This window comes from Scyliorhinus torazame, chromosome 3 (genome assembly GCF_047496885.1).
Source record: "Scyliorhinus torazame isolate Kashiwa2021f chromosome 3, sScyTor2.1, whole genome shotgun sequence".
Taxonomy (NCBI): domain Eukaryota; kingdom Metazoa; phylum Chordata; class Chondrichthyes; order Carcharhiniformes; family Scyliorhinidae; genus Scyliorhinus; species Scyliorhinus torazame.
In genome coordinates, this window is record NC_092709.1 from 101,865,362 (window position 1) to 101,891,920 (window position 26,559).

Genomic DNA, 26,559 nt, shown 5'->3' on the forward strand with positions numbered 1-26,559 from the left:
ACTACCTTTGAGGTCCTACTTTTTAGTTTAACTCCTAACTCCCTGAATTCAACTTGTAGGAACTCGTCCCGTTTTTTTACCCATAACGTTGGTGCCTATGTGCATCACGACCGCTGGCTGTTCATCCCCCCCCCCCCCCCCCCCCCCCCCCCCAAAAGAATGTCCTGCAGCCGCTCCGAGACATCCTTGACCCTTGCACCAGGGAGGCAACATACCATCCTGGAGTCTCGATTGCATCCGCAGAACCGCCTGTCTATTCCCCTTACGATTGAGTCCCCTATCACTATAGCCCTGCCATTCTCCTTCCTGCCCAGCTGCGCAGCAGAGCCAGCCACGGTGCCATGAACCTGGCTGCTGCTGCCTTCCCCTGGTGAGCCATCTCCCTCAACAGTATCCAAAGCGGTATATCTGTTTTGCAGGGAGATGACCGCAGGGGACACCTGCACTGCCTTCCTACGCTTGCTCTGTCTTTTGGTCACCCATTTTCTATCTCCCTCAGTACCTTTCACCTGCGGTGTGACCAACTCGCTAAATGTGCTATCCACGACGTCCTCAGCATCGGGGATGCTCCAAAGTGAGTCCATCTGCAGCTCCAGAGCAGTCAAGTGGTCTAACAGGAGCTGCAACTGGACACACTTCTTGCACGTGAAGGAGCCAGGGACAGTGGACGTGTCCCTGAGCTCCCACATCGCACACGAGGAGCATGACACGGGTTTAGTATTAAAGTATGTTTTTGCTCCAGTTTTATTTTTCAAGTAAGATCACAGTTCTAATCCATGGACCACAATCAGTAAGGATAAGTAACAAAATCGCCTCCAAAATAGCCCTGAATACCACGGTCCTGCAAGGCTGCGTACTTAGCCTCCTACTATACACCCTATACACACACGACTGTTTGGCTCTAACTCCATCACAAGTTTGCTGATGACATGACCGTAGTGGGTTGGATCTCAAACAATGATGAGTCCGAGTGCAGGAGGGAGATAGAGAGCCTAGTGGCATGGTACAACGACAACAATCTCTCCCTCAATGTCAGCAAACTCGGGAGCTGGTCGTCGACTTCAGGAAGCGAAGTGTCGTACATGCCCCTGTCTCTATCAATGGTGCCAAGATGGAGATGGTTGATAGTTTCAAATTCCTAGGTGTAAACACCACCAACAATCTGTCCTGGTCCACCCATGTTGATTTCCAAGACCAAGACAGCACTATACTTCTTCCGGAAACACAGGAAATTTGGCATGTCCACATTGACTCTTACCAATTTATCTGTGGGTTGCTGCATCACAGCTTGGTGTGGCAACTGCTTGGCCCAAGATCGTAAGAAACTCTAGAGTCGTGAACACAACCCAGTCCATCACGCAAACCCGTCTCCCATCCATTGACTCTGCCTATACCTCCCGCTACCTTGGTAAAGTGGGCAGCATAATCAAAGACTCCCCCTACCCAGGTTATTCATCTTCCATCGGGCAGAAGATCCAAAAGTCTGAACATGCCCCAACTGATTCAAAAACAACAACTTCCCCACTGTGACCAGATTGATCTCTCTACGCATCTTCTCTACTGTTGTAGAACTATACGCCTTATGCTTCACCCAATGTCTATGTATTTACATTGTGTATTTATCGTATGTCCTATGTTTTTCATGTATGGAACGATCTGTCTGGACTGTACCCAGAATAATACTTTTCACTGTACCTCGGTACACGTGACAAATCGAAATCTAAAATCTCAATTTAGCTCTTTCAAAAAAAGCAGACTTCTGTTTTGATCTCGGGAACATTTAAATAATTTGCATTGTGATTTTAAAAAGTAAAGTAAAGTCACCATAGTCCAGATGACCATAGGCTGCTTTCCCCTTTGAGGGGGAGAGCTGAATTGTGGTGATTTAACCTGAGGATCACCACACCTCAGGTGAGGAACAAGGTTGAGAAGGTAGGGCCTTCATGAATAAACTCAGCAGGTACGGGAATTGAACCCGCGCTGTTGGCCTTGCTCTGCATCATGAACCAGCTGTCCAACCATCTGAGCTAAACGTTTTATTGATAGAAAAATGTAAGTTACAAAAATACGTCAATTTAACTATATTTCATAATATTACCTACATAGCAAAAATTGAAAACTCAGAATATCAAGTACAGTATGTGATTGCCTTATGGTCAGAAAAAATGTTCAGGGCTATTTTGTTTTATTTTTGTGGATAGGTGACTAATTGTCATGGTATGATTATAATGACGCAAACCATAACTGCTATTTTGAGTACTAACCTTTATATGCAATCTAATTGTAGTATTATTTTATTATTGCTTCATATTCAAATTAAAAATACATTATATTTAGATTTAAATTTTTGATTCTCTTCCTCAATGAGGTTCTGGAAGCTTTCTGCTTTACATTTTAGCATATATTTGGATTATCTAAAGCTTTCTTCTAAAAGTAATGCATGCAAAGTAAAATTATTTTAAGTCACTGTGATTTGTTGTCATAGGCACCACTGGAAAACCTGCTTCATGCAATCTTTAAAATACTGCAACATAAATAAGTACCCTCTAAATTTAATATAATTACGATGCTGGACTTCCGGGTGCGGCGATGACCAGCTAAGTCGCACGTTTCGGCAGCTCCCGGTGGAACGGACTTTTGGGCTCTTAATAAGAGCCCCAACGGCAATTTTAACGGCTAGAAGCACTGTGCGGTAAACCAGAAGGGAATCCCCCCTGGAAACGGATGGAAAAAGGAGAGGGAAGTGGTCAGATTGCAGTGGATCCTTTGGAGCAGCGGCAAGGAAGGCAAGCAAGAACCAAGATGGCGACGGAAGGTGGCAGTTTAACATGGGGCCCTGAACAACAAGAGTTTTTGAAATGTTGCGTGGAAGAACTTAAAAAGGAAATGAAGAAGGAGCTGTTGGCCCCGATATTACAGGCGATCGAAGGGCTAAAGGATGAGCAAAAGACCCAGGAGCGGGAGCTTCGGGTCGTGAAGGCAAAGGCTGCCGAGAACGAGGACGATATACAGGGCCTGGTGGTGAAGACGGAAATGCATGAGGCACACCATAAACGATGTGTGGAAAGACTGGAGGTGCTGGAGAATAACGCGAGGAGGAATAATTTAAGGATTCTTGGTCTTCCTGAAGGTGCAGAAGGAGCAGACGTCGGGACATATGTGAGCACGATGCTGCACTCGTTAATGGGAGCGGAGGCCCCGGCGGGTCCGCTGGAGGTGGAGGGAGCATACCGAGTGATGGCGCGAGGACCGAGAGCAGGAGAAATTCCTAGAGCCATAGTGGTGAGATTCCTCCGTTTTAAGGACAGAGAGATGGTCCTTAGATGGGCAAAGAAAACTCGGAGCAGTAGGTGGGAGAACGCGGTGATCCGCGTATATCAAGACTGGAGTGCGGAGGTGGCGAGAAGGAGGGCGAGCTTTAATCGGGCCAAGGCGGTGCTTCACAAAAAGAAGATAAAATTTGGAATGCTGCAACCGGCAAGACTGTGGGTCACATATCAAGGGAGGCACCACTACTTTGAGACGGCGGATGAGGCGTGGACTTTTATTGTGGAAGAAAAACTGGAATAAGCGGGTTATTAAAAAAGAACGTTTGAAACAAAGTGGTGGGGCGAGTATGGAGGGCGAAGAGGGAGGAAAAAGGGGGGGAAAGATGAGTTTTATGTTATTAATCCTGCGATGTGGTAACTTTTCTCTCTTCCTCAGGTGGTGGTGGAGGGAGGAAGGGAGGTGGAGGAGATGGGGCGTTGGCCATGGGGGGGCGGGGCCAAAAGGGAAGCGCGGGCTTTGTTCCCGCGCTATGATAATCATGGCGGGAATAGGGAAGCAGGAAGGAGGGGGCGTCGCACGGTGTGAGCCGAGGTCCCGGGGGGAAGCCGAGGTCGGCCAGAGTTTGCTGACTTCTGGGAGCAACATGGGGGGTGTAACTACGCTAGTGGGGGATCTAGCGGGTGGGAGGGGGGGAGTTACTGGGTTGCTGCTGCTGGGGAGAGGGGGGAGCCGGAATGGGGTGGGGTGGGCGGGGGGGCACTGCCTGGGGGGGACACAGCTGCGTGGGAACCGGGTGAGGAGCTGGGAAAAGGGGATGGCTAATCGACAAGGGGGGGGGGGGGGGGCGGTAAAAAGCCCCCAAACCCGGTTGATCACGTGGAATGTGAGGGGGCTGAACGGGCCGATAAAGAGGGCACGAGTACTCGCACACCTTAAGAAACTTAAGGCAGACGTGGTTATGCTACAAGAGACGCACTTGAAACTTATAGACCAGGTTAGACTACGCAAAGGATGGGTGGGGCAGGTGTTTCATTCGGGGCTAGATGCGAAAAACAGGGGGGTGGCTATACTAGTGGGGAAGCGGGTTATGTTTGAGGCAAAGACCATAGTGGCGGATAGCGGGGGCAGATACGTGATGGTGAGTGGCAAATTACAGGGGGAGGCGGTGGTCTTGGTAAACGTATATGCCCCGAACTGGGATGATGCCAATTTTATGAGGCGCATGCTAGGATGCATCCCGGACCTAGAGGTGGGAAAGTTGGTAATGGGGGGAGATGTTAATACAGTGCTGGAGCCAGGGCTGGACCGGTCGAGGTCCAGGACTGGAAGGAGGCCGGCTGCAGCCAAGGTGCTTAAAGATTTTATGGAGCAGATGGGAAGAGTAGACCCGTGGAGATTTAGTAGACCTAGGAGTAAGGAGTTTTTGTTTTTCTCCTATGTCCACAAAGTTTATTCGCGAATAGACTTTTTTGTTTTGGGAAGGGCGTTGACCCCGAAGGTGAGGGGGACGGAGTATACGGCTATAGCCATTTCGGATCACGCTCCACATTGGGTAGACTTGGAGATAGGGGAGGAAACAGAAGGGCGTCCACCCTGGAGAATGGACATGGGACTAATGGCAGATGAAGGGGTGTGTCTAAGGGTGAGGGGGTGCATTGAAAAATACTTGGAACTCAATGATAACGGGGAGGTCCAGGTGGGAGTGGTCTGGGAGGCGCTGAAGGCAGTGGTTAGAGGGGAGCTGATATCAATAAGGGCACATAAAGGAAAGCAGGAGAGTAGGGAATGGGAGCGGTTGCTGCAAAAACTTCTGAGGGTGGACAGGCAATATGCGGAGGCACCGGAGGAGGGACTGTACAGGGAAAGGCAAAGGTTACACGTAGAATTTGACTTGCTGACAACGGGTACTGCAGAAGCACAGTGGAGGAAGGCACAGGGTGTACAGTATGAGTATGGGGAGAAGGCGAGCAGGTTGCTGGCCCATCAATTGAGGAAAAGGGGAGCAGCGAGGGAAATAGGAGTGAGGGATGAGGAAGGAGAGATAGAGCGGGGAGTGGAGAGAGTGAATGGAGTGTTCAAGGCATTCTATAAAAGATTATACGAAGCTCAGCCCCCGGATGGGAAGGAGAGAATGATGTGCTTCCTGGACCGGCTGGAATTTCCTAAGGTGGAGGAGCAGGAGAGGGTGGGACTGGGAGCACAGATCGAGATAGAGGAAGTAGTGAAAGGAATTAGGAGTATGCAGGCGGGGAAGGCTCCGGGACCGGATGGATTTCCAGTCGAATTTTATAGGAAATATGTGGACTTGCTTGCCCCGCTACTGATGAGAACCTTTAATGAGGCGAAGGAAAGGGGACAGCTGCCCCCGACTACGTCAGAGGCAACGATATCGCTTCTCCTAAAGAAGGAAAAAGACCCGCTGCAATGCGGGTCCTATAGACCTATTTCCCTCCTAAATGTAGACGCTAAGATTCTGGCTAAGGTAATGGCAATGAGGATAGAGGATTGTGTCCCGGGGGTAGTCCTTGAGGACCAAACTGGGTTTGTGAAGGGCAGACAGCTGAATACGAATATACGGAGGCTGCTAGGGGTAATGATGATGCCCCCACCAGAGGGGGAAGCGGAGATAATGGTGGCGATGGATGCCGAGAAAGCATTTGATAGAGTGGAGTGGGATTATGTTGAGGAGATTTGGCTTTGGAGATGAGTATATTAGATGGGTACAGCTGCTGTATAGGGCCCCGATGGCGAGCGTGGTCATGAATGGACGGGGGTCTGCGTATTTTCGGCTCCATAGAGGGACGAGGCAGGGATGTCCTCTGTCCCCATTATTGTTTGCACTGGCAATTGAGCCCCTGGCAATAGCATTGAGGGGTTCCAGGAAGTGGAGGGGAGTACTCAGGGGAGGAGAGGAACACCGGGTATCTCTTTACGCGGACGATTTATTGGTGTATGTGGCGGACCCGGCGGAGGGGATGCCAGAGATAATGCGGATACTTGGGGAGTTTGGAGAATTTTCAGGATATAAGCTGAACATGGGGAAAAGTGAGCTGTTTGTGGTGCATCCAGGGGAGCAGAGCAGAGAAATAGAGGACTTACCGCTGAGGAAGGTAACAAGGGACTTTCGCTACTTGGGGATCCAGATAGCCAAGAATTGGGGTACATTGCATAGGTTAAACTTAACGCGGTTGGTGGAACAGATGGAGGAAGACTTCAAGAGATGGGACATGGTATCCCTGTCACTGGCAGGGAGGGTACAAGCGGTTAAAATGGTGGTCCTCCCGAGATTCCTCTTTGTGTTTCAGTGCCTCCCGGTGGTGATCACGAAGGCTTTTTTCAAAAGGATTGAGAAGAGTATCATGAGTTGTGTGTGGGCCGGGAAGACCCCGAGAGTGAGGAAGGGATTTTTGCAGCGTAGTAGGGATGGGGGGGGGGGGGGGGGCTGGCGCTACCGAGCCTGAGTGAGTACTACTGGGCCGCCAACATCTCAATGGTATGTAAGTGGATGGGAGAAGAGGAGGGAGCGGCGTGGAAGAGATTGGAGAAGGCGTCCTGTAGGGGGACTTGCCTACAAGCCATGTTGACGGCGCCGTTGCCGTTCTCACCGAAGAAATACACCACAAGCCCGGTGGTGGTGGCTACTCTGAAAATTTGGGGGCAATGGAGACGGCATAGGGGAAAGACGGGAGCCTCGGTGTGGTCCCCGATAAGAAATAATCATAGGTTTGCTCCGGGGAGAATGGATGGGGGATTTGGAACATGGCAAAGAGCAGGAGTAACACAATTGAGAGATCTGTTTGTAGATGGGACGTTTGCAAGTCTGGGAGCGCTGACCGAAAAATATGGGTTGCCCCAAGGGAATGCATTCCGGTATATGCAACTGAGGGCTTTTACGAGGCAACAGGTGAGGGAATTCCCGCAGCTCCCGACGCAGGAGGTGCAGGACAGAGTGATCTCAAAGACATGGGTGGGGGACGGTAAGGTGTCAGACATATATAGGGAGATGAGAGACGAGGGGGAGATTATGGTAGATGAGCTGAAAGGGAAATGGGAAGAAGAGCTGGGGGAAGAGATTGAGGAGGGGCTGTGGGCTGATGCCCTAAGTAGGGTAAACTCATCGTCCTCGTGTGCCAGGCTAAGCCTGATACAATTTAAGGTGTTACACAGGGCGCATATGACTGGAACACGGCTTAGCAAATTTTTTGGAGTAGAGGATAGGTGTGCGAGATGCTCGAAAAGCCCAGCGAATCACACCCACGTGTTCTGGTCATGTCCGGCACTACAGGGGTTTTGGGTGGGGGTGACAAAGGTGCTTTCGAAGGTAGTGGGGGTTCAGGTCGAACCAAGCTGGGGGTTGGCTATATTTGGGGTTGCAGAAGAGCCGGGAGTGCAGGAGGCGAGAGAGGCTGATGTTTTGGCCTTTGCGTCCCTAGTAGCCCGGCGCAGGATACTGTTGATGTGGAAGGAAGCCAAGCCCCCGGGTGTGGAGACCTGGATAAATGACATGGCAGGGTTTATAAAGCTGGAACGGATTAAGTTCGTCCTAAGGGGATCGGCTCAAGGGTTCACCAGGCAGTGGCAACCGTTCGTCGAATACCTCACAGAAAGATAGAGGGAACGGAAAAGAAGAAGACAGCAGCAGCAGCCCGGGGGGAGGAACCAGAGGGATTCTCAGGGATGTTAATATATAAGTATAATATGTATAGGTTGTTGTTATAGATAATTGTATATTGGACTGTTAAAACATATTTTTGGAGAATATCTGGGACAAGGCAGTTGCCATTTAGTTTTGTTTTTGTTTATATATTATTTATTTCTTGTTTATAAAACTGGCCATTGTTATTTATATTGTTATATTACTGTGTAAAGGATACACAATGTACTGTGATGGTTGGCCAAAAATTTTCAATAAAATATTTAATAATTACGATGCTGGTTACAAAGCGGATATTCTACATGAACACTGCAAATAGGGGGGAAATCAATTAAATTTGGAGCTGTAGCAAATTAACTGCCTGCGTACAGCTAGGTTTGCATAAGAACAATAATTCAATTGATCTCTTTCTTCACTTTCTCAATATGAGCAATTCCTTGATCTCAGAAGAAAGCAGACATTCCAAGGTTTTTTTTCCCCTTGCGCTAAACTCTTGGAAATCCTTTCTTTGATTACCCACCGGTGCTCCCAAGTGACTATTCACTTGTGAACCTGTGCACTGATTGTTGGCAACTATTTGGTGGGAGTGCATTATGTTTCCAACAAGGATCATTTGATGACAATCAAATGTGGAAGTAACTGGCATTTTTTCACCCTCTCCAACCAAGGGGAACCAAAGCCAGTTACAATATAATTTCACCTGAGGTGAGCCAGTTCAACATCAATGAATTCCTCTAGGATCATCGTTGTCTGGATGGCTCCACTTCTTACTGTCTTAACCAGAGAGGTTATTGGGTGAATTTTTTTGGATTAGAAGCAGAGGAAATTTATAGCATGGAAGGAGGTCATTAGGCCCATTGTGTCCGTGCCAACTGAAAAAGCATCACCAAGTCAAATCTCACTTTCTATCACTTGTAGGATGTTTTTTAAGTTCAATGTGGGTTTCTGCTTATGCCATTCTTTCAGTCAGTGAGTTCCAGACCCCCACCACATTTCTCTGGGAGAAAAATCTCTCTCCAGCTTCCCTCTAATCCTTTTCACAACTTAAATCAATTGGTTGTTGACCTCTATGCGAAGGGGTACAGGTTCTCCCCTCCAGGTTCTCCCCTCCAGGTCTCATCATTTTATACACTTCCCATAAATTCCCCTCCCCCTCTGTTACAAGTATCATCCAATCTTTCAAAGTTTTCCAGCTTATCCAATCTTTCCTCAGCTAAACCTCTCCAATCCTCTGCACCTTTTCAAGTGCAATCATGTTCTTCATGTAATGTGATAACCAGTGCACAGTACTCTAGCTGTGGTATAACCAGTGTTTTATAATAATCTTTATTAGTGTCACAAGTAGGCTTACATTAACACTGCAATGAAGTTACTGTGAAAATTCCCTAGTCGCCACACTCCGGCGCCTGTTTGGGTACACTGAGGGAGAATTCAGAATGTCCAATTTGCCTAACAAGCATGTCTTTCGGGACTTGTGAAAGGAAATCTGAGCACCCAGAGGACACCCACGCAGACATGGGGAGAGCGTGCAGACTCTGCACCGACAGTGACCCAAGTGGAAATTGAACCTGGATTCCTGGCGCTGTGAAGCAACAGTGCTAACCACTGTGCTACTGTGCCGCCCAAGTTCAACGAGTTGTACATTCTACCATAACAACTCTGCTCTTATTCTATGCTCTTCCTTTCTTTTAATAGCCAAGGTGTAGAATGTACCGCCTATGCTGCCTTCACCACCTTGTCCTAGTAAAACACCTGTTGGTCATTACCTTTTGCATCCTGCTGCTGAGCACTTTAAGCATTGTTTTGAAATTGAATATTGGTTTGAGAGTACAATCCACTCAGAAGACCCCTGCAATACCTGCCGGACTTCGCCAGCATGGCGGTCACCCATTCCATTTCTGCCTGAGCACTCTTCATCTGTGGGGTGCGTTCACTGGCTAAAGCAGGACAAATTGCTTTTGCAGTGGGCGCAGTATTTAATTTAATGTAAACCTTCTCTTCACACACATCGGCTCTGTGATCACTGTTTTCAATGCATTTTGACTGCATGATTCAGCACTTTTTAAAGGCAATACCAGTGAGTGCTACTGTGCTGTTAGTCTGAAATTGTTTCAGAAGGTGCAAAGTCATTGAGATTGCCACTTTCTAATGTAACAACCATTCAGAATCTACTCATCTAAATCAGCAGATCTAGATTCAAGTGTACTACTATTGTCCAGATACTTGTTTACATAAAATTGAAGTTCCACTTAGTTCTTAGTCTCTCTGTGACCAGTTTATGGTGCTTTCCTTTCCTTTACTGATTGCTCTTGTGCATTACTTGTACATCAATTTTACAAATGGTATTTCCCCAAATAGAATGATGCTACATCTGATTGAGAAACAAAACTTTAAACTTTTTGTTATGTGTTTAAAATTTTGTAATGAATGAAATCTTGCTGTTCCAAGTGGAAGATGAAACTGAAGTCGCAAGGCACCTTCTGGCATATTTACTTGTTTTTTTAAGGAGCACGGAAAACTAGTATCTTATTTTTCCTGTATGCTGAAGAACGGTGCATAGCAATGAATAACTGGAGGAATAAAAAAATATAAATATGGCAAGAAACATTAATGGGATGGGCTTGTATGTTTCAGGCGATTGCTTTGCCTCCAATTGCTAAGTGGCCCTATCAGAATGGCTTCACTTTTCACACATGGCTCAGAATGGATCCTTTGAACAACATCAATGTTGATAAAGATAAACCATACTTATACTGGTAAGTGTAGCAATTTTTTTTTTCTTGTTCTCTGAAGATTTGCTGTTATTTTCTCCTCCTTTAATCGATGTTGTTCTGTTATGGCAGGTGATAAGTGCTGTGCAAATCAAATCCCAAGGGAAACTTGGCAAGCTATATCGCAACTGTTTTCTATTTGTATTTTGCAAAGAAAAGATGTATGCACTGAAGTCAGGAGCTATAAGTTCCAGTAATACTTTGGGGGATTTTAAATATTCAATCAAAACATTAAGAAAAGCACCAGATTACATTTACACAGTTAAAGTTAATCTTGCAGAACATGCGCCCAAAAGGATTCATTCTTGGGTAGACTCTCAAGTAAGCACCCTTTTCGGCAAATATTTAATCTATACAAATTCCGGCAAAATTGCCACACGGCATACCCCACGGTTGCTGTAAGGAAGGGAAGTCATAGGGCCACTCTCCTCTTCCATTCGGCTGCGGAAATTCAAAACTTTAAAAAAGCTCTGCATTCTGGGGGAAAAAACAAACACTTGTTCGGGGTTGGCTGAAAACTGCTTCACCTTGCTTCTGTTCACCGCTCTCCCCATGCACAGGATACCCTCCAAGGGTGTCTTACATGGCCACTCCCAAAACAATTTGCAAGCTCTCTTGAAGATGGTTTTCTTCTTTCATTTTTTCCCATTGTCCCTCTCCTCCTTTGAAATTTACCTTTCCCAGAGTATAAAACCATTGTTCTCCTTATTGCCACCCCTTTAGAATAAAATTTAATTTAATAACTTTATTTATTTATTTATTTTCCAGTTGTAACCCCCTTTTTACTTACCTTTGAAATGTAACAACTGAATGCAACAAGCCTTCTTTATATCCGAATGCAAATTTTTAGCCATGTCTTATTTATCTGTAAAACATTTAACTTGCCAATATTCACTTCAAATACCTGTCTTTCATTTCAGTTAAATTAAGTTAGTCGCTCCCACTCTCTATCTCTCTCTCTCACACATCAATAACGCAATGAATCCCCCAAATGATAACCTTTTCTTCCCAATGTTTACTATGAAAATAGATGAATCTTAGCCTTCCCACAGTCAGTGCTACTACTTGGCCAGTTAATGGAGTCCATCCTGCCAATTTGTTTCCTCCTTTCCTTACCAACTATGGGAGCAGAAGTAGGCCATTTGGCCCATCGCGTCTGCTCTGCCATTCAATTAGATAATGACTGATCTGATAAGATCCTCGACTCCACTTTCCTACCTTATCGACCTAATCTTTGATTCCTTCGCTGATTAAAATCGCTATCAGCCTTCAACATACTTAATGACCCCACATCTACACTGGTGGACTGTTGTTGGTGCTGTCTGAATTTGGTAATTGATGAGGGCTCAGCAGAAGCCCTGAATGTCCATGAAGTCAGCAGCAGAGTCGTATCTCCAAGCTGCTGGCTGTTCGGATGAAGATAACTCTTTTGGAGCAGCCGCATTCTGCTTGGTGCCGTTTTAGAGCTGATGTGTTTGAGTTAGTGCATGAGTGCATACTCCGGAATCTGGAGGAATGGACATACTGGAGACCATATAAAAATACTGTGAGGTGGGCTGTCGTTGATGCCATCTGACTTGGAGTGAATTCCAAGCTTAGATCTTTGACGGTGAAGACTGGAATCCCTTGTGAGAGCGAATGTGTTTCAGTGAGATTGGTTGATTCTTGCTGATAAGTGGTTGACAAAACTATGGTCTCTGTCTTGATTGCTTCTTCTATTTATTGTGTGGTGTTCGACCACAGTTGGCTTGTTAATTCACATGTACCACATACTTTGAAAATAATTACATTGGGCAATCACCTTGAGATGGTGGTGGTGTGTCATCTTCATGAACTGCTGCAGTCCATCTGGTGTGGGTACAACAACATTGATTTTGGGAAGGGTTATTGACCCAGCGACAGACAAGTTCTTAGCCAAGATGTTGTATGGCTTAGAGTGGAACTTGTAGGTATCTGCTGCCCTTTTCCTTCCAGGAAAAAGAGGTTGCAGGTTTGGAAAGTGCTGTCAAAGGATCTTGATGCATCTTGTATATAATGCACATTTCTGCCACTGTGCTTCGGTGGGGAAGGGAGTGATTGCTTAGGTTGGTGGATGGGTCGCTGATCAAGCAGGCTGCCATGTTCTGGATTGTGTCAAACTTGAGTGTTTTGGGATATGCGTTCTTCCAGCCAAGTGGAGAGTATCCCACTTGTGTTTTGTAGATAGTGGGAGTCAGGTGCCAAGTTACTCACTGTTAATTTCTTAGCCTCTGATGCACTCTTTGTAGCTATCGTAATTATATGGTTGGTTGAGTTCAGTTTCTGTTTGCCCCCAGGATGTTGATGATGGGGGATTCAGCGATGGTCATTTAGATTGAAAGGGAGATGGTTAGTTTCTCTCCTGTTGGAGGTGTCAGTTGTGTGGCACGAATGTCACTTGCCACTTATCAGCCCAAGCCTGAATGTTGCCTCTGTATTTTAATTGTGTATAGTACTGAACCCATTGTATCATCATCAGTGAAGGTCCTCACTTTTGACCTATTGATGGAGGGAAGTTCTTTGGTGCTGCTGGAGATAGTTGGGCTCTGGGAAACTCCTGCAACAATATTCAGGCGTTGACATTGGCCTCGCTGGACTTCCGGTTGCGGCTATGCCGAGGTAGGTCGCACGTTCGGCAGCTCCCGCCAGGAACGGACTTTTGGGCTCTTTAGAGGGGCCCCAACGGCAATTGTTCGACGTCTCCCAGTGTGGGAAGGTGACAGCAAGATTCCCCCGGCACTGTATGGATTGGACCAGGAGTGGAGCGATTAAGAAAGTGATTCTGGTGCAGCGGAAAGTGCGAGGGAGGAGAAGCAATATGGCGGCGGGTGGAGACCAAGCAGCGTGGTCGCAGGAGCAGCAGGAGTTCCTTAAACACTGCTTTGCGGAGCTGAAGACAGAAATGCTGGCGCCAATGAAGGCGGCGATTGAGAAGCTTGTGGAGACCCAGAAGGCCCAAGGGGCGGCGATCCGGGAGGTGCAGCAAAAAGCCTCGGAGAACGAGGACGAGATCTTGGACCTGGCGGTGGAGGCGCACGAGGCGCTGCGCAAGAGGTGGCAGGAAAAATGTGAGGACCTGGAGAATGGGTCAAGGAGGAAGAATCTTCGGATTCTGGGTCTCCCTGAAGAAATGGAGGGGCCCGATGCCGGGGCATATATGAGCATGATGTTCAATTCGCTGATGGGCACGGGAGCTTTCCCGAGGCCCCTGGAGCTGGATGGGGCTCATCGGGTCCTGGCAAGGAGACCCAAAGCCAAGAGGCTGCCAAGGGCTGTAGTGGTGAGGTTCCACCGCTTTATGGACAGAGTCTGCGTCCTGAGATGGGCCAAAAAAGAACGGAGCAGCAGGTGGGAGAACACGGAGATCCAAATCTACCAGGACTGGAGTGCGGAGGTGGCTAAGAGGGCTGGTTTTAACCGGGCCAAGGCGGTTCTCCATCGGAAGTGGGTGAAGTTCTTGATGCTGCAGCCAGCGCGATTGTGGGTCACGTTCCAAGATCGGCACCACTATTTTGAGACGCCTGATGAGGCATGGAACTTTATCCAGTCTGAAAAGTTGGACTCAAACTGAGGGTTTGTCGTGGGGGGGTGTGTTTACTGCGTTTGGGGAATGTTTTTTTGTTTTGGTGCTGGGTGGGGATGGGTGAATGGATTTGATGTGGGGGCTGTGGGAGAGTGTGGGCGTCGGTGTTGGAGGGGCAGGGCCCCGCGGAGGAAGAGGGGGATGGAGGCCCGGAGTTGGGGTAAGGCCACAAAAAAGGAGCTGCGCCAGAGGGTGCGGGGGCCGACTCAGACGGAAAGCACGGGCTTTTTCCCGCGTTGGGGAGGGATGGGGCTGAGGCCGGGGAGGGGGGGGGGCGGTGCTGGAGAGGAGCGCACACTGATTGCCAAGGGGTGGGGGGATTCTCACACTGGGGGGTCGATGGAATGGCGGGAGAGGCCGGGGTCAGCAGGAGTCAGCTGACTTACGGGAGTGTCGTGGGGGGAGCAAAAAAGCTAGATGAGGATCGAGGGGGGGGGGCGACTGGGTTGCTGCTGCATTGGCCAAAGGGGAGCTGGAAGTAGGAGAGGTAGTCGGGGCGGGGGTCCGCCGCCTGGGGGACTGGAGGGTGCGGGAGGCGCGGGCACGTGGATGGCCTAGAAAAGGAGATGGCTAGTCGGCAGGGGGGGGTGGCGAGTAGCCCCCTGATCCGGCTGATAACTTGAAGGGCCTGAACGGGCCGGTCAAGAGGGCCGGGGTGTTCGCGCACTTAAAGGAACTGAAGGCAGACGTGGTTATGCTCCAGGAGACACAGCTGAAGGTGGCAGATCAGGTTAGGCTGAGAAAGGGATGGGTAGGACAGGTCTTTCATTCAGGGCTGGATGCGAAGAACCGGGAGGTTGCAATACTGGTGAGTATGCGGGTGTCGTTCGAGGCACTGAATATTGTAGTGGATAATGGAGGTCGATATGTGATGGTGAGTGGTAGGTTGCAGGGGGTGCGGGTGGTACTGGTGAACGTATATGCCCTGAATTGGGATGATGCCGGATTTATGAAACGCATGCTGGGTCGGATTCCGGATCTGGAGGCAGGAAGCTTGATAATGGGAGGGGGGGGGGGGACTTCAACATGGTGCTGGACCCAGCACTGGACCGTTCTAGGTCCAGGACGGGTAAGAGGTCGGCTGCGGCCAAGGTGCTCCGGGGGTTTATGGACCAGATGGGGGGAGTGGATCCATGGAGGTTTGCCAGGCAGCTGGCCAGGGAATTTTCATTTTTCTCCCCACGTCCATCGAGCCTACTCCCAGATAGATTTTTTCATCTTGGGTAGGGCGCTAATCCCGAAAGTGGAGGGAACGGAATATTCGGCCATAGCCATCTCGGACCACGCCCCGCATTGGGTGGAGCTGGAGTTGGGGGAGGAGAGGGACCAGCGCCTGCTGTGTCGCCTCGATGTGGGACTGTTGGCGGAAGAGGGGGTGTGTGGGCGGGTGCGGGGGTGTATTGAAAGATACTTGTAGGCCAACGACAACGGGGAGGTGCAGGTGGGGGTAGTCTGGGTGGCGTTGAAGGCGATGGTCAGGGGAGAGCTAATCTCCATTAGGGCGCACAGGGAGAAGAGAGAGAGGAGGGAGAGGTTGGTGGGGGAGATTTTAAGGGTGGACAGGAGTTATGCAGAGGCCCCTCGAGGAGGGGCTACTTGGGGTGCGACGGAACCTCCAGATGGAATTCGACCTGATGACCACGGGGGAAGCAGGCACAGTGGAAGAAAGCGAAAGGGGCGGCGTATGAGTATGGGGAGAAGGCGAGTCGGATGCTGGCACATCAGCTTCGTAAGAGGGAGGCAGCGAGGGAGATTGGTGGAGTTAGGGATAGAGGGGGGAATACGGTGCGGAGTGCGGTGAGAATAAACAAGGTATTTAGGGACTTCTATGGGGATCTGTACAGGTCTGAGCCCCCAGCGGGGGAGGAGGGGATGCGACAATTCCTAGATCAGCTGAGGTTCCCGAGGGTGGAGGAGGAGCAGGTGGCTGGTTTGGGGGCACTGATTGGGCTGGAGGAGCTGGTTAAAGGATTGGGGAGCATGCAGGCGGGGAAGGCCCCGGGGCCGGATGGGTTCCCGGTTGAATTTTACAGGAAATACGTGGACCTGCTGGGCCCGTTGCTAGTGAGGACTTTTAATAAGGCGAGGGAGATGGGGACCTTGCCCCCGACAATGTCCAGGGCGCTGATTTCTTTGATTTTGAAGCGGGACAAGGATCCATTGCAATGTGGGTCATATAGCCCGATCTCGCTCCTCAATGTGGACGCTAAGTTGCTGGCGAAGGTGCTGGCTACGAGAATTGAGGACTGTGTCCCGAGGGTGATTCATGAGGACCAGATGGGATTTGTGAAGGGTAGGCAGCTAAATACTAATGTGCGGAGGCTCCTCAATGTGATTATGATGCCCTCGGTGGAGGGGGAAGCGGAGGTAGTGGCAGCTATGGACGCAGAGAAGGTCTTTGATTGGATGGAGTGGGAGTATCTTTGGGAAGTGTTGCCGAGGTTTGGGTTCGGGGAGGGGTTCATCAGTTGGGTCAGGCTGCTTTACATAGAACATAGAACAATACAGCGCAGTACAGGCCCTTCGGCCCACGATGTTGCACCGAAACAAAAGCCATCCAACCTACACTATGCCGTTATCATCCATATGTTTATCCAATAAACTTTTAAATGCCCTCAATGTTGGCGAGTTCACCACTGTAGCAGGTAGGGCATTCCACGGCCTCACTACTCTTTGCGTAAAGAACCTACCTCTGACCTCTGTCCTATATCTATTACCCCTCAGTTTAAAGTTATGTCCCCTCATGCCAGCCATATCCATCCGCGGGAGAAGGCTCTCACTGTCCACCCTATCCAACCCCCTGATCATTTTGTATGCCTCTATTAAGTCTCCTCTTAACCTTCTTCTCTCCAACGAAAACAACCTCAAGTCCATCAGCCTTTCCTCATAAGATTTTCCCTCCATACCAGGCAACATCCTGGTAAATCTCCTCTGCACCCGCTCCAAAGCCTCCACATCTTTCCTATAATGCGGTGACCAGAACTGTACGCAATACTCCAAATGCGGCCGTACCAGAGTTCTGTACAGCTGCAACATGACCTCCCGACTCCGGAACTCAATCCCTCTACCAATAAAGGCCAACACTCCATAGGCCTTCTTCACAACCCTATCAACCTGGGTGGCAACTTTCAGGGATCTATGTACATGGACACCTAGATCCCTCTGCTCATCCACACTTTCAAGAACTTTACCATTAGCCAAATATTCCGCATTCCTGTTATTCCTTCCAAAGTGAATCACCTCACACTTCTCTACATTAAACTCCATTTGCCACCTCTCGGCCCAGCTCTGCAGCTTATCTATATCCCTCTGTAATCTGCTACATCCTTCCACACTATCGACAACACCCGACTTTAGTATCGTCTGCAAATTTACTCACCCACCCTTCTGCGCCTTCCTCTAGGTCATTGATAAAAATGACAAACAGCAACGGCCCCAGAACAGATCCTTGTGGTACTCCACTTGTGACTGTACTCCATTCTGAACATTTCCCATCAACCACCACCCTCTGTCTTCTTTCAGCTAGCCAATTTCTGATCCACATCTCTAAATCACCCTCAATCCCCAGCCTCCGTATTTTTTGCAATAGCCTACCGTGGGGAACCTTATCAAACGCTTTGCTGAAATCCATATACACCACATCAACTGCTCTACCCTCGTCTACCTGTTCAGTCACCTTCTCAAAGAACTCCATAAGGTTTGTGAGGCATGACCTACCCTTCACAAAGCCATGCTGACTATCCCTGATCATATTATTCCTATCTAGATGATTATAAATCTTGTCTCTTATAATCCCCTCCAAGACTTTACCCACTACAGACGTGAGGCTCACCGGCCTATAGTTGCCGGGGTTGTCTCTGCTCCCCTTTTTGAACAAAGGGACCACATTTGCTGTCCTCCAGTCCTCTGGCACTATTCCTGTAGCCAATGATGACATAAAAATCAAAGCCAAAGGTCCAGCAATCTCTTCCCTGGCCTCCCATAGAATCCTAGGATAAATCCCATCAGGTCCCGGGGACTTATCTATTTTCAGCCTGTCCAGAATTGCCAACACCTCTTCCCTACGTACCTCAATGCCATCTATTCTATTAGCCTGGGGCTCAGCATTCTCCTCCACAACATTATCTTTTTCCTGAGTGAATACTGACGAAAAATATTCATTTAGTATCTCGCCTATCTCTTCAGACTCCACACACAATTTCCCATCCCTGTCCTTGACTGGTCCTACTCTTTCCCTAGTCATTCGCTTATTCCTGACATACCTATAGAAAGCTTTTGGGTTTTCCTTGATCCTTCCTGCCAAATACTTCTCATGTCCCCTCCTTGCTCGTCTTAGCTCTCTCTTTAGATCCTTCCTCGCTACCTTGTAACTATCCATCGCCCCAACCGAAACTTCACACTTCATCTTCACATAGGCCTCCTTCTTCCTCTTAACAAGAGATTCCACTTCCTTGGTAAACCACGGTTCCCTCGCTCGACGCCTTCCTCCCTGTCTGACCGGTACATACTTATCAAGAACACGCAGTAGCTGATCCTTGAACAAGCCCCACTTATCCAGTGTGCCCAACACTTGCAGCCTACTTCTCCACCTTATCCCCCCCCAAGTCACGTCTAATGGCATCATAATTGCCCTTCCCCCAGCTATAACTCTTGCCCTGCGGTGTATACTTATCCCTTTCCATCATTAACGTAAACGTCACCGAATTGTGGTCACTGTCCCCAAAGTGCTCTCCTACCTCCAAATCCAACACCTGGCCTGGTTCATTACCCAAAACCAAATCCAACGTGGCCTCGCCTCTTGTTGGCCTGTCAACATATTGTTTCAGGAAACCCTCCTGCACACACTGTACAAAAAACGAGCCCTTGAGCCTTTATAGAGCCCTTGTGGCGAGTGAGGCTACGAACCGGCGGAGGTCGGAGTACTTTCGGCTGTACCGGGGGACGAGACTGGTGTCTCTTATCCCCCTTGTTGTTTGCACTGGCAATTGAGCCGCTGGCCATGGCACTGAGGGAGTCCAGGAAATGGAGGGGATTGGTTCGGGGGGAGAGGAACACCGGGTGTCATTGTATGCCGATGACCTGTTGTTGTATGTTGCGGATCCAGTGAAGGGGATGGCGGAGGTCATGCGGATCATTAGGGAGTTTGGGGACTTTTCGGGGTATAAACTCAACGTAGGGAAGAGTGAGCTCTTTGTGGTGCATTCAGGGGACTAGGTAAGGGGGATAGACGAGCTACCGCTGAAGAGGGCGGAAAGGAGCTTTCGGTACCTGGGGATCCAAGTAGCTAGGAGTTGGGGGGCCCTGCACAAGCTCAATTTGACGCGGTTGGTGGAGCAGATGGAGGAGGATTTTAAAAGATGGGATATGCTGCCACTCTCACTAGCGGGCAGGGTGCAGTCGATCAAAATGACGGTCCTTCCGAGGTTTCTCTTTCTGTTACAGTGCCTTCCCATTTTGATCCCCAAGGCCTTTTTCAAACGGGTGAGCAGGAGCATTATGGGTTTTGTGTGGGCGAATAAGACCACGAGGGTGAACAGGGTGTTTCTGGAGCGTAGCAGGGACAGGGGGGTGCTGGCGCTGCCGAATCTATGTGGCTATTATTGGGCAGCCAATGTGGCGATGATCCGTAAGTGTGTAATGGAGGGAGAGGTGGCGGCGTGGAAGAGGCTAGAGATGGTGTCCTGTGTGGGCACGATCTGAGGGCGCTGGTGACGGCACCATTGCCGCTCCCGCCGACAAGGTACACCACGAGTCTGGTGGTGGCGACGACACTGAAGATCTGGGGGCAGTGGAGGCGACACAGGGGCGAGATGGGAGCCTCGGTTTGGTCCCTGATTCGGGAGAATCATCGGTTCGTCCCGGGAAGGATGGATGGGGGGTTTTGGAGCTGGCATCGAGCAGGGATTAGAAGAATGGGGGACCTGTTCATCGATGGGACGTTTGAGAGCCTAGGGGCGCTGGAGAATAAGTTTGGGCTACCCCCGGGAAATGCTTTCAGGTACATGCAAGTGAGGGCGTTTGTGAGGCGGCAGGTGAGGGAATTCCCGCTGCTTCCGGCACGTAGGATTCAGGACAGGGTGATTTCGGGTGGATGGGTTGGAGAAGGCAACGTTTCGGCAATTTACCAAGAGCTGCAGGAAGAGGAGGAGGCCTCGGTGGAGGAGTTCAAGGGCAAGTCGGAGGAGGAACTTGGGGAGGTGCTCAATGAGGGTCTGTGGGCTGATGCCCTGAGTAGGGTTAATTCTTCCTCCTCTTGTGCCAGACTCAGCGCATGTGACAGGGGCGAGGGTGAGTAGGTTCTTTGGGGTGGAGGACAGATGTGGGAGGTGCTCGGGGAGCCCGGCAAATCGCGTCCATATGTTCTGGTCGTGCCCGGCGCTGGATGGGTTTTGGAGGGGTTTTTCGAGGACTATGTCCAAGGTGGTGAAAGCCCAGGTCAAGCCGAGCTGCGGATTAGCATTATTTGGGGTATCGGACGAGCCGGGAGTGCAGGGGGCGAAAGAGGCCGGTATTCTGGCCTTTGCGTCCCTGGCAGCCCGGCGGAGGATTTTGTTCCTGTGGAAAGATGCGAAGCCCCCTAGTGTGGAAGCTTGGATCAATGACATGGCAGGGTTCATCAAGCTGGAGAGGATAAAGTTTGCCTTGCGAGGGTCTGTGCAAGGGTTTTTCAGGGGGTGGCAACCGTTCCTAGACTATCACGCGGAGCGTTAGGAGGTCAGTAGCAGCAGCAGCCCGGGGGGGGGGGGGGGGGGGGGGGGTTCTTTTGGGGTAGTGTTTGGGTTAAGGTGGGTGGTTTCCCTATTTGTGTTTTCTACTGTTATATGGGGGGTTATTGTATTTGGGGGAAATCCAATGTATAATTTCTGCTTGTTTGGTGGGGGGGGGTTTGTTGAAAATCTGTTGAAAAATTTGAATAAATATATTTTCAAAAAAAAGTAATTGGCCTCGCTGATGCCCCACTCAGCCAAATACCGCCTGGATGCCAAGACCCTTCACTCTCACCTTGCCTCAAAAATTCAGTTCTTTTGTCCGTGTTTGGACCATGATTGTAATGTGGTCTGGAGTCAGATGTTCCTGGTGGAACCCAAACTGAGCATTGGTGAGCAGGTTATTACTGAGTAAATGGTGCTTGATAGCACTGTCAGTGACACTTCCCATAACTTTGAATGAGAAGCTGAATTTATTGTTGAGTTTTTTTTTGGGTGTCTATCTTGTACAGATGGCCTCCAGTTTTGTTATTCTCCATAATTTAAAAAAAAAATATTTTCATTGTTTTGTATGCGAACATTTGTAAATGAAGTGGTTTCTTATATACAAAGTAAAATGATTGAAGAGTCATGTGATTACCATAAATTCTGCATGGAAATAAGCCTGGATGGCTTGGTTACCATGGGGCCAGGTGGGCCCAGGTTAAGGTTTATTATGAACAAGTTATAAAATGTTCACACCTGAAACACAGCAAGAGCAGCTGGGCTATCTGGACAGACAAATTTGCCTCTTGCCAAAATTCAGTGAGGAGGGAGTTGGAATGTATTTTGTGTTGTTTGAGAAAATTGCTTCAAAATATAATGACCGAACGAAAGCTGGACAGCCTTATTGCAAAGTGTTTATAGGGAAATTGATGAATTGGATTTGTCACTTTCAGATGTGCCATCCGGTGATTATCATGGAATCATAGAATGCCTATGGTGCAGAAGGAAGCCATTCGGCCCATCGAGTCTGCACTGACCCTCTGAAGATCACCCTACCCAAACTCCCATCCTGTCCCTGCAATCCCGTAACCCCACTTAACCTGCACATTCCTGGATGCAATGGGGCAATTTAGCATAGCCAATCCACCTAACCTGCACATCTTTGGATTGTGGGAGGAAACTGGAGCACCTGGAGGAAACCCAAGCAGACATGGAGAATGTGCAAACACCAGACAAACAGCCACCCAAGGCCGGAATTTAACCTGGGTCCCTGGCACTGTTGAGGCAGCAGTGCTAACAACTAATACAGTCAAGAATGCTGTACTCAATACATGAGTGAGTTCTGGAAGGAAGAGACAGAATTAGACTTTGTGGGATTTGCTGGAGAAAAGGGAAATATTTTATAGGGAATCTAGGGCTATGAAGTTTGATGCAAGATTTTAAAAACTTTAGAGAAGCGATGCTAATGGAAGAATTTTAAAAAATGTCCCTTTAAGAATAAGGTCCTACCTGGAAGATCATGGAGAAGTTTCTAAGGTAAAGGATGCTGCAATTGTGGTTGATGACTATATTGTTTTACAAATGTGAGTAACAGCAAACCATTGTTTGTAATGGACTGGAGACATGAGAAGAATACTGGTTACTGTGAGGAAGATAGAAATGAAAATATATACATTCATCAGAGTAGTTTGGAAGACCAGAATGATTCAAGGGGATCGATGTGTTATTTTTGTCATATGAAAGGGCATCTGTGGGCAGATTGTTGGAAATTAAAAGTCAAATCTGTATAATTTGTGGGAGTGCATGGCATGACTGGGCAGCACGGTAGCATAAGTGGATAGCATTGTGGCTTCACAGCACCAGGGTCCCAGGTTCGATTCCCTGCTGGTTCCCTGTGTGCTGAGTCTGCACTCTCTCCCCATGTCTGCGTGGGTTTCCTCCGGGTGCTCCGGTTTCCGCCCACAGTCCAAAGACGTGCAGGTTAGGTGGATTGGTTATGATAAATTGCCCTTAGTGACCAAAAAGGTTAGGAGGGGTTATTGGGTTACGGGGCTAGGGTGGAAGTGAGGGCTTAAGTGTGTCGGTGCAGACTCGATGGGCCTTCTTCTGCACTATGTTCTATGACTGCTGAAAATGTACTAGTAGGTGGTGCTTGTGACAAATGAGCAGCTTTGAATTTATTTACTATTGGGAAAGACGAGAGCATAGAAAGTTATAAATATTTTTTGTTTAAGGATGAAGTCTCCACATTTTTGTTTGGTGAAGCAGGCAAACAAATGAATGTTCTTGGAGATACAAGATCAGCTCAGCTCAATTGCTAATTTTAGTAGGTGATTCAGAACTCCCTCTAGAAGCTAATTAAGAATGTGTTCTGGTGACTAGTTGATATGTTTTCAAATATAAATTTTAGTTTTAAGAATTAAAGCTTTAACTGTAGATGGTAGGAGCATCCGATTGAGAAAGTTAGGAGCTACCCTGAGGCAGATGCAATTCGAACACACTTGGAATGAATTGCAATTAAAAGCTAACCTTCTGTTAATATTTCAAAGTTAAGTGCTGAATAACACCTGACCCACAGCCAGAGCGCATCATTATGTCCATAAAATAAGCTAAATGCTAGCAATTCTGGGGAAGTGGGTCATAGAACTCCGTTAAAGAGAGAAATTATCATGGCTTATAATTTCAACAGGACTCTTGCAAATCCACCTGGTATACTACGAAGCTTCTTCAATGTTTTGAAGTTAAACATCTAATTATTGTCGCTGAAATTACAATAAGTTTGTTGCTGGAAAATAGGTTATAGCTGACCTGTCAGCAGGTGAAGCAGCATTTGTGCAAATAGGAACGGAGTTAATATCTCGGTCAATGATTTGACTTGCATGTTTTATGAGCATTTGTTTATGCTTTATTTAAAATTTTCAACATGCCAAGTATTTCGCTGTTGTTTCTAAACTTACAGGTAAAAGTCCAACACGTTTATTTGGAATCGCTAGCTTTTGGAGCGCAGATCCTAACCTGGTGTTGTACGATTTCTCACTGTGCTCACCCCAGTCCACCACTGGCATCTCCACATCGTGGCTAAATTTTAATGTTTACTTAAGCAGAACTGTTTAGTAACAGCACAGTGACACAATATGCAGTAATGATAGAATAATGTAAATTAGTGTGGTTTAATTTCAGTTTTTTGACGTTCTCCCTCTGAACAGATGAGGCAAATTACATTAATGCCTTAGTATATAGTTGCTCCTTTTTTAAACATATGCATAGATTTTATTTTATGACTGGGGCGATCAATTATATTTAACAATCCACTGTTTATTTTTGAATGGAGGATCCCATTAAAATAAAAGCTGTTTCGCTGTTAGAACATCGTTGACACACTTCTGTCCAAATCCTTTCAGCAAGCTGTCCACACTTCCAGTGCTCTTTGCAAAGGTATAATTTTGACTCATCAGGAGGTCTATGAACTTGGGTCTCTATTTTTCATCACGTTTGCAGGTTTTACAATATTACTTAGTGAGTTGGTAATTAGTTTCTTATTAAAAATCTTATTCTTTCTACTAGCTTTCGTACTAATAAAGGACTTGGATATTCTGCTCATTTTGTTGGTGGTTGTTTGATTGTGACATCAATAAAATCAAAAGGGAAAGGATTCCAGCATTGTGTAAAGTATGACTTCAAGCCACAGAAGGCAAGTATTAACCACCTGATCATCTTACCTTGATGATAGTGATAGTAGAAGTTTATTTTTCAATAGATCAAGAGATTTAAATTACTTATTAAGTATCCACAAACTATTTTCAAATATATTTTCCTGAATAACTGACATGATAATGCCACATTTTGAGCTGTTTATAATGGAACCCAGCCACCTATTTTGAAGCATTTTGTTTCAAGCTGGAAGTATTTCTACTATGCCTACAGGTTGGAGTACTAGAATTTGCCTTGGCCCTGGGCTCGGTGGGGCAAAATCTTGCTGTGTGTGCTAGTTTCCTGCTAAATAAACAGTATGCATGTGTGGATGAATGAAGATACATCATTTGTGTTGTCCTTGTTTGACTGGGTTGTCAACTTCTGCTGCTCTGAACGAAGACCATTTGGGCAAGGTGTATCTAGTGCTTGTAACCATATCTTTGTTAGTTATTGACTTCAAACTAGGAAAGGAAAATGGATAGATGCCAATCCAAAGAAGAAGAGATTAGGAAGTTTGAGGGTTGCAAAGGAGGAAAGGAAGGTGCACGAGTCAGGGAAGGGAATTTGAGAGAGATCTTTCGGGCTCAAGGCATTGCTGCTAATGGTAGGTTAAAGGGAGGGAGGATACCCAAGGGGCTGGAAAATGAAGAATGTAGAGATATAACCATGTGGAAGGAGGTGGTGGTGAGTGGGGACATGTTTTGTAAGGTGAGAGGAGGTGTAAAGATGGGGGTGGTGGAGGGATCAGATGTCATGGAGTGTTTTAAATATAAGGAACCAGACTTTAAATTTGAGGCACTGGCTTGATTTGGAGTTGCTCTAGGTTAGCAAAGGTGGGAATTGTGCATAAATCAGACTTTCAGGATAGGATCTGAGGAATATAGTTTTGAATGCAATGGAGTTTATGGAGGATCGGGTATCTACCATGATAACTGTGACTGTTGCTCAAGTCAGTCAACAGAGAGCAAGATTTAATTTGACAAGCCAATGTAAAAAGTTGAACTACCAATAATTGGACCATAGCATTCGCATCTTGAACTAAAAGTCACTCTGAAATTTGTAGCATTTAAGAATGAAAGTGGCCTAAATTGAATGTGTGATGACCATTTCCAGTTTCTTCCCCATATTAGTACAGTCATATGGTTCATTATTGCAAATAGTGGAAAAGCCAGTGTTGCTTTCTAGGAGAGTTATAGCTGAATAAAGCTGTACTATTTGAAAACAGCAGGGTAATTAGTTGGAGAAACTCTTTATATAAAAATTACACTAATACAGTTTATAATCCTGTATTGTATATTTTAACATGAGGCAATGATCATCTTTTTATTGTACCATTTCTTTAGTGTATATAAATGGTTTAAGATATAGCAAAACTAAATTAAAGGTTCTTTATTATAGTGGTACATGGTGACTATAGTACATATCTACAATCGTTGGAAAAACAGTGAAATCCGGTGCTACGTAAATGGTGAACTGGCATCTTTTGGAGAGATTACATGGCTTGTGAATACCAGTGACGTAAGTAACATTGTAAAATTGCAAATTTGGAGATCCTTAGTCATAGAATTTACAGTGCAGAAGGAGGCCATTCGGCCCATCGAGTCTGCACCGGCTCTTGGAAAGAGCACCCGACCCAAGGTCAACATCTCCACCCTATCCCCATAACCCAGTAACCCCACCCAACACTAAGGGCAATTTTGGACACTAAGGGCAATTGATCATGGCCAATCCACCTAACCTGCACATCTTTGGACTGTGGGAGGAAACCGGAGCACCCGGAGGAAACCCACGCAGACACGGGGAGGATGTGCAGACTCCGCACAGACAGTGACCCAAGCCGGAATCGAACCTGGGACCCTGGAGCTGTGAAGCAATTGT

The 26,559-nt window shown here is 47.5% G+C and overlaps 1 protein-coding gene across 2 annotated transcripts in view; it reads left to right on the forward strand.

Annotated features, from left to right (window-relative positions):
- LOC140408621 (lipopolysaccharide-responsive and beige-like anchor protein) overlaps positions 1 to 26,559 on the forward strand; it is a 1,704,725-nt gene that overhangs the window by 104,243 nt on the left and 1,573,923 nt on the right. For both annotated transcript variants that reach the window (XM_072496077.1, XM_072496078.1), the window contains exons 5-7: positions 10,559 to 10,680; positions 24,553 to 24,679; positions 26,080 to 26,199. In XM_072496077.1, coding sequence (XP_072352178.1) covers positions 10,559 to 10,680; positions 24,553 to 24,679; positions 26,080 to 26,199 — 369 coding nt within the window. The remainder of the gene's footprint in view (positions 1 to 10,558; positions 10,681 to 24,552; positions 24,680 to 26,079; positions 26,200 to 26,559) is intronic.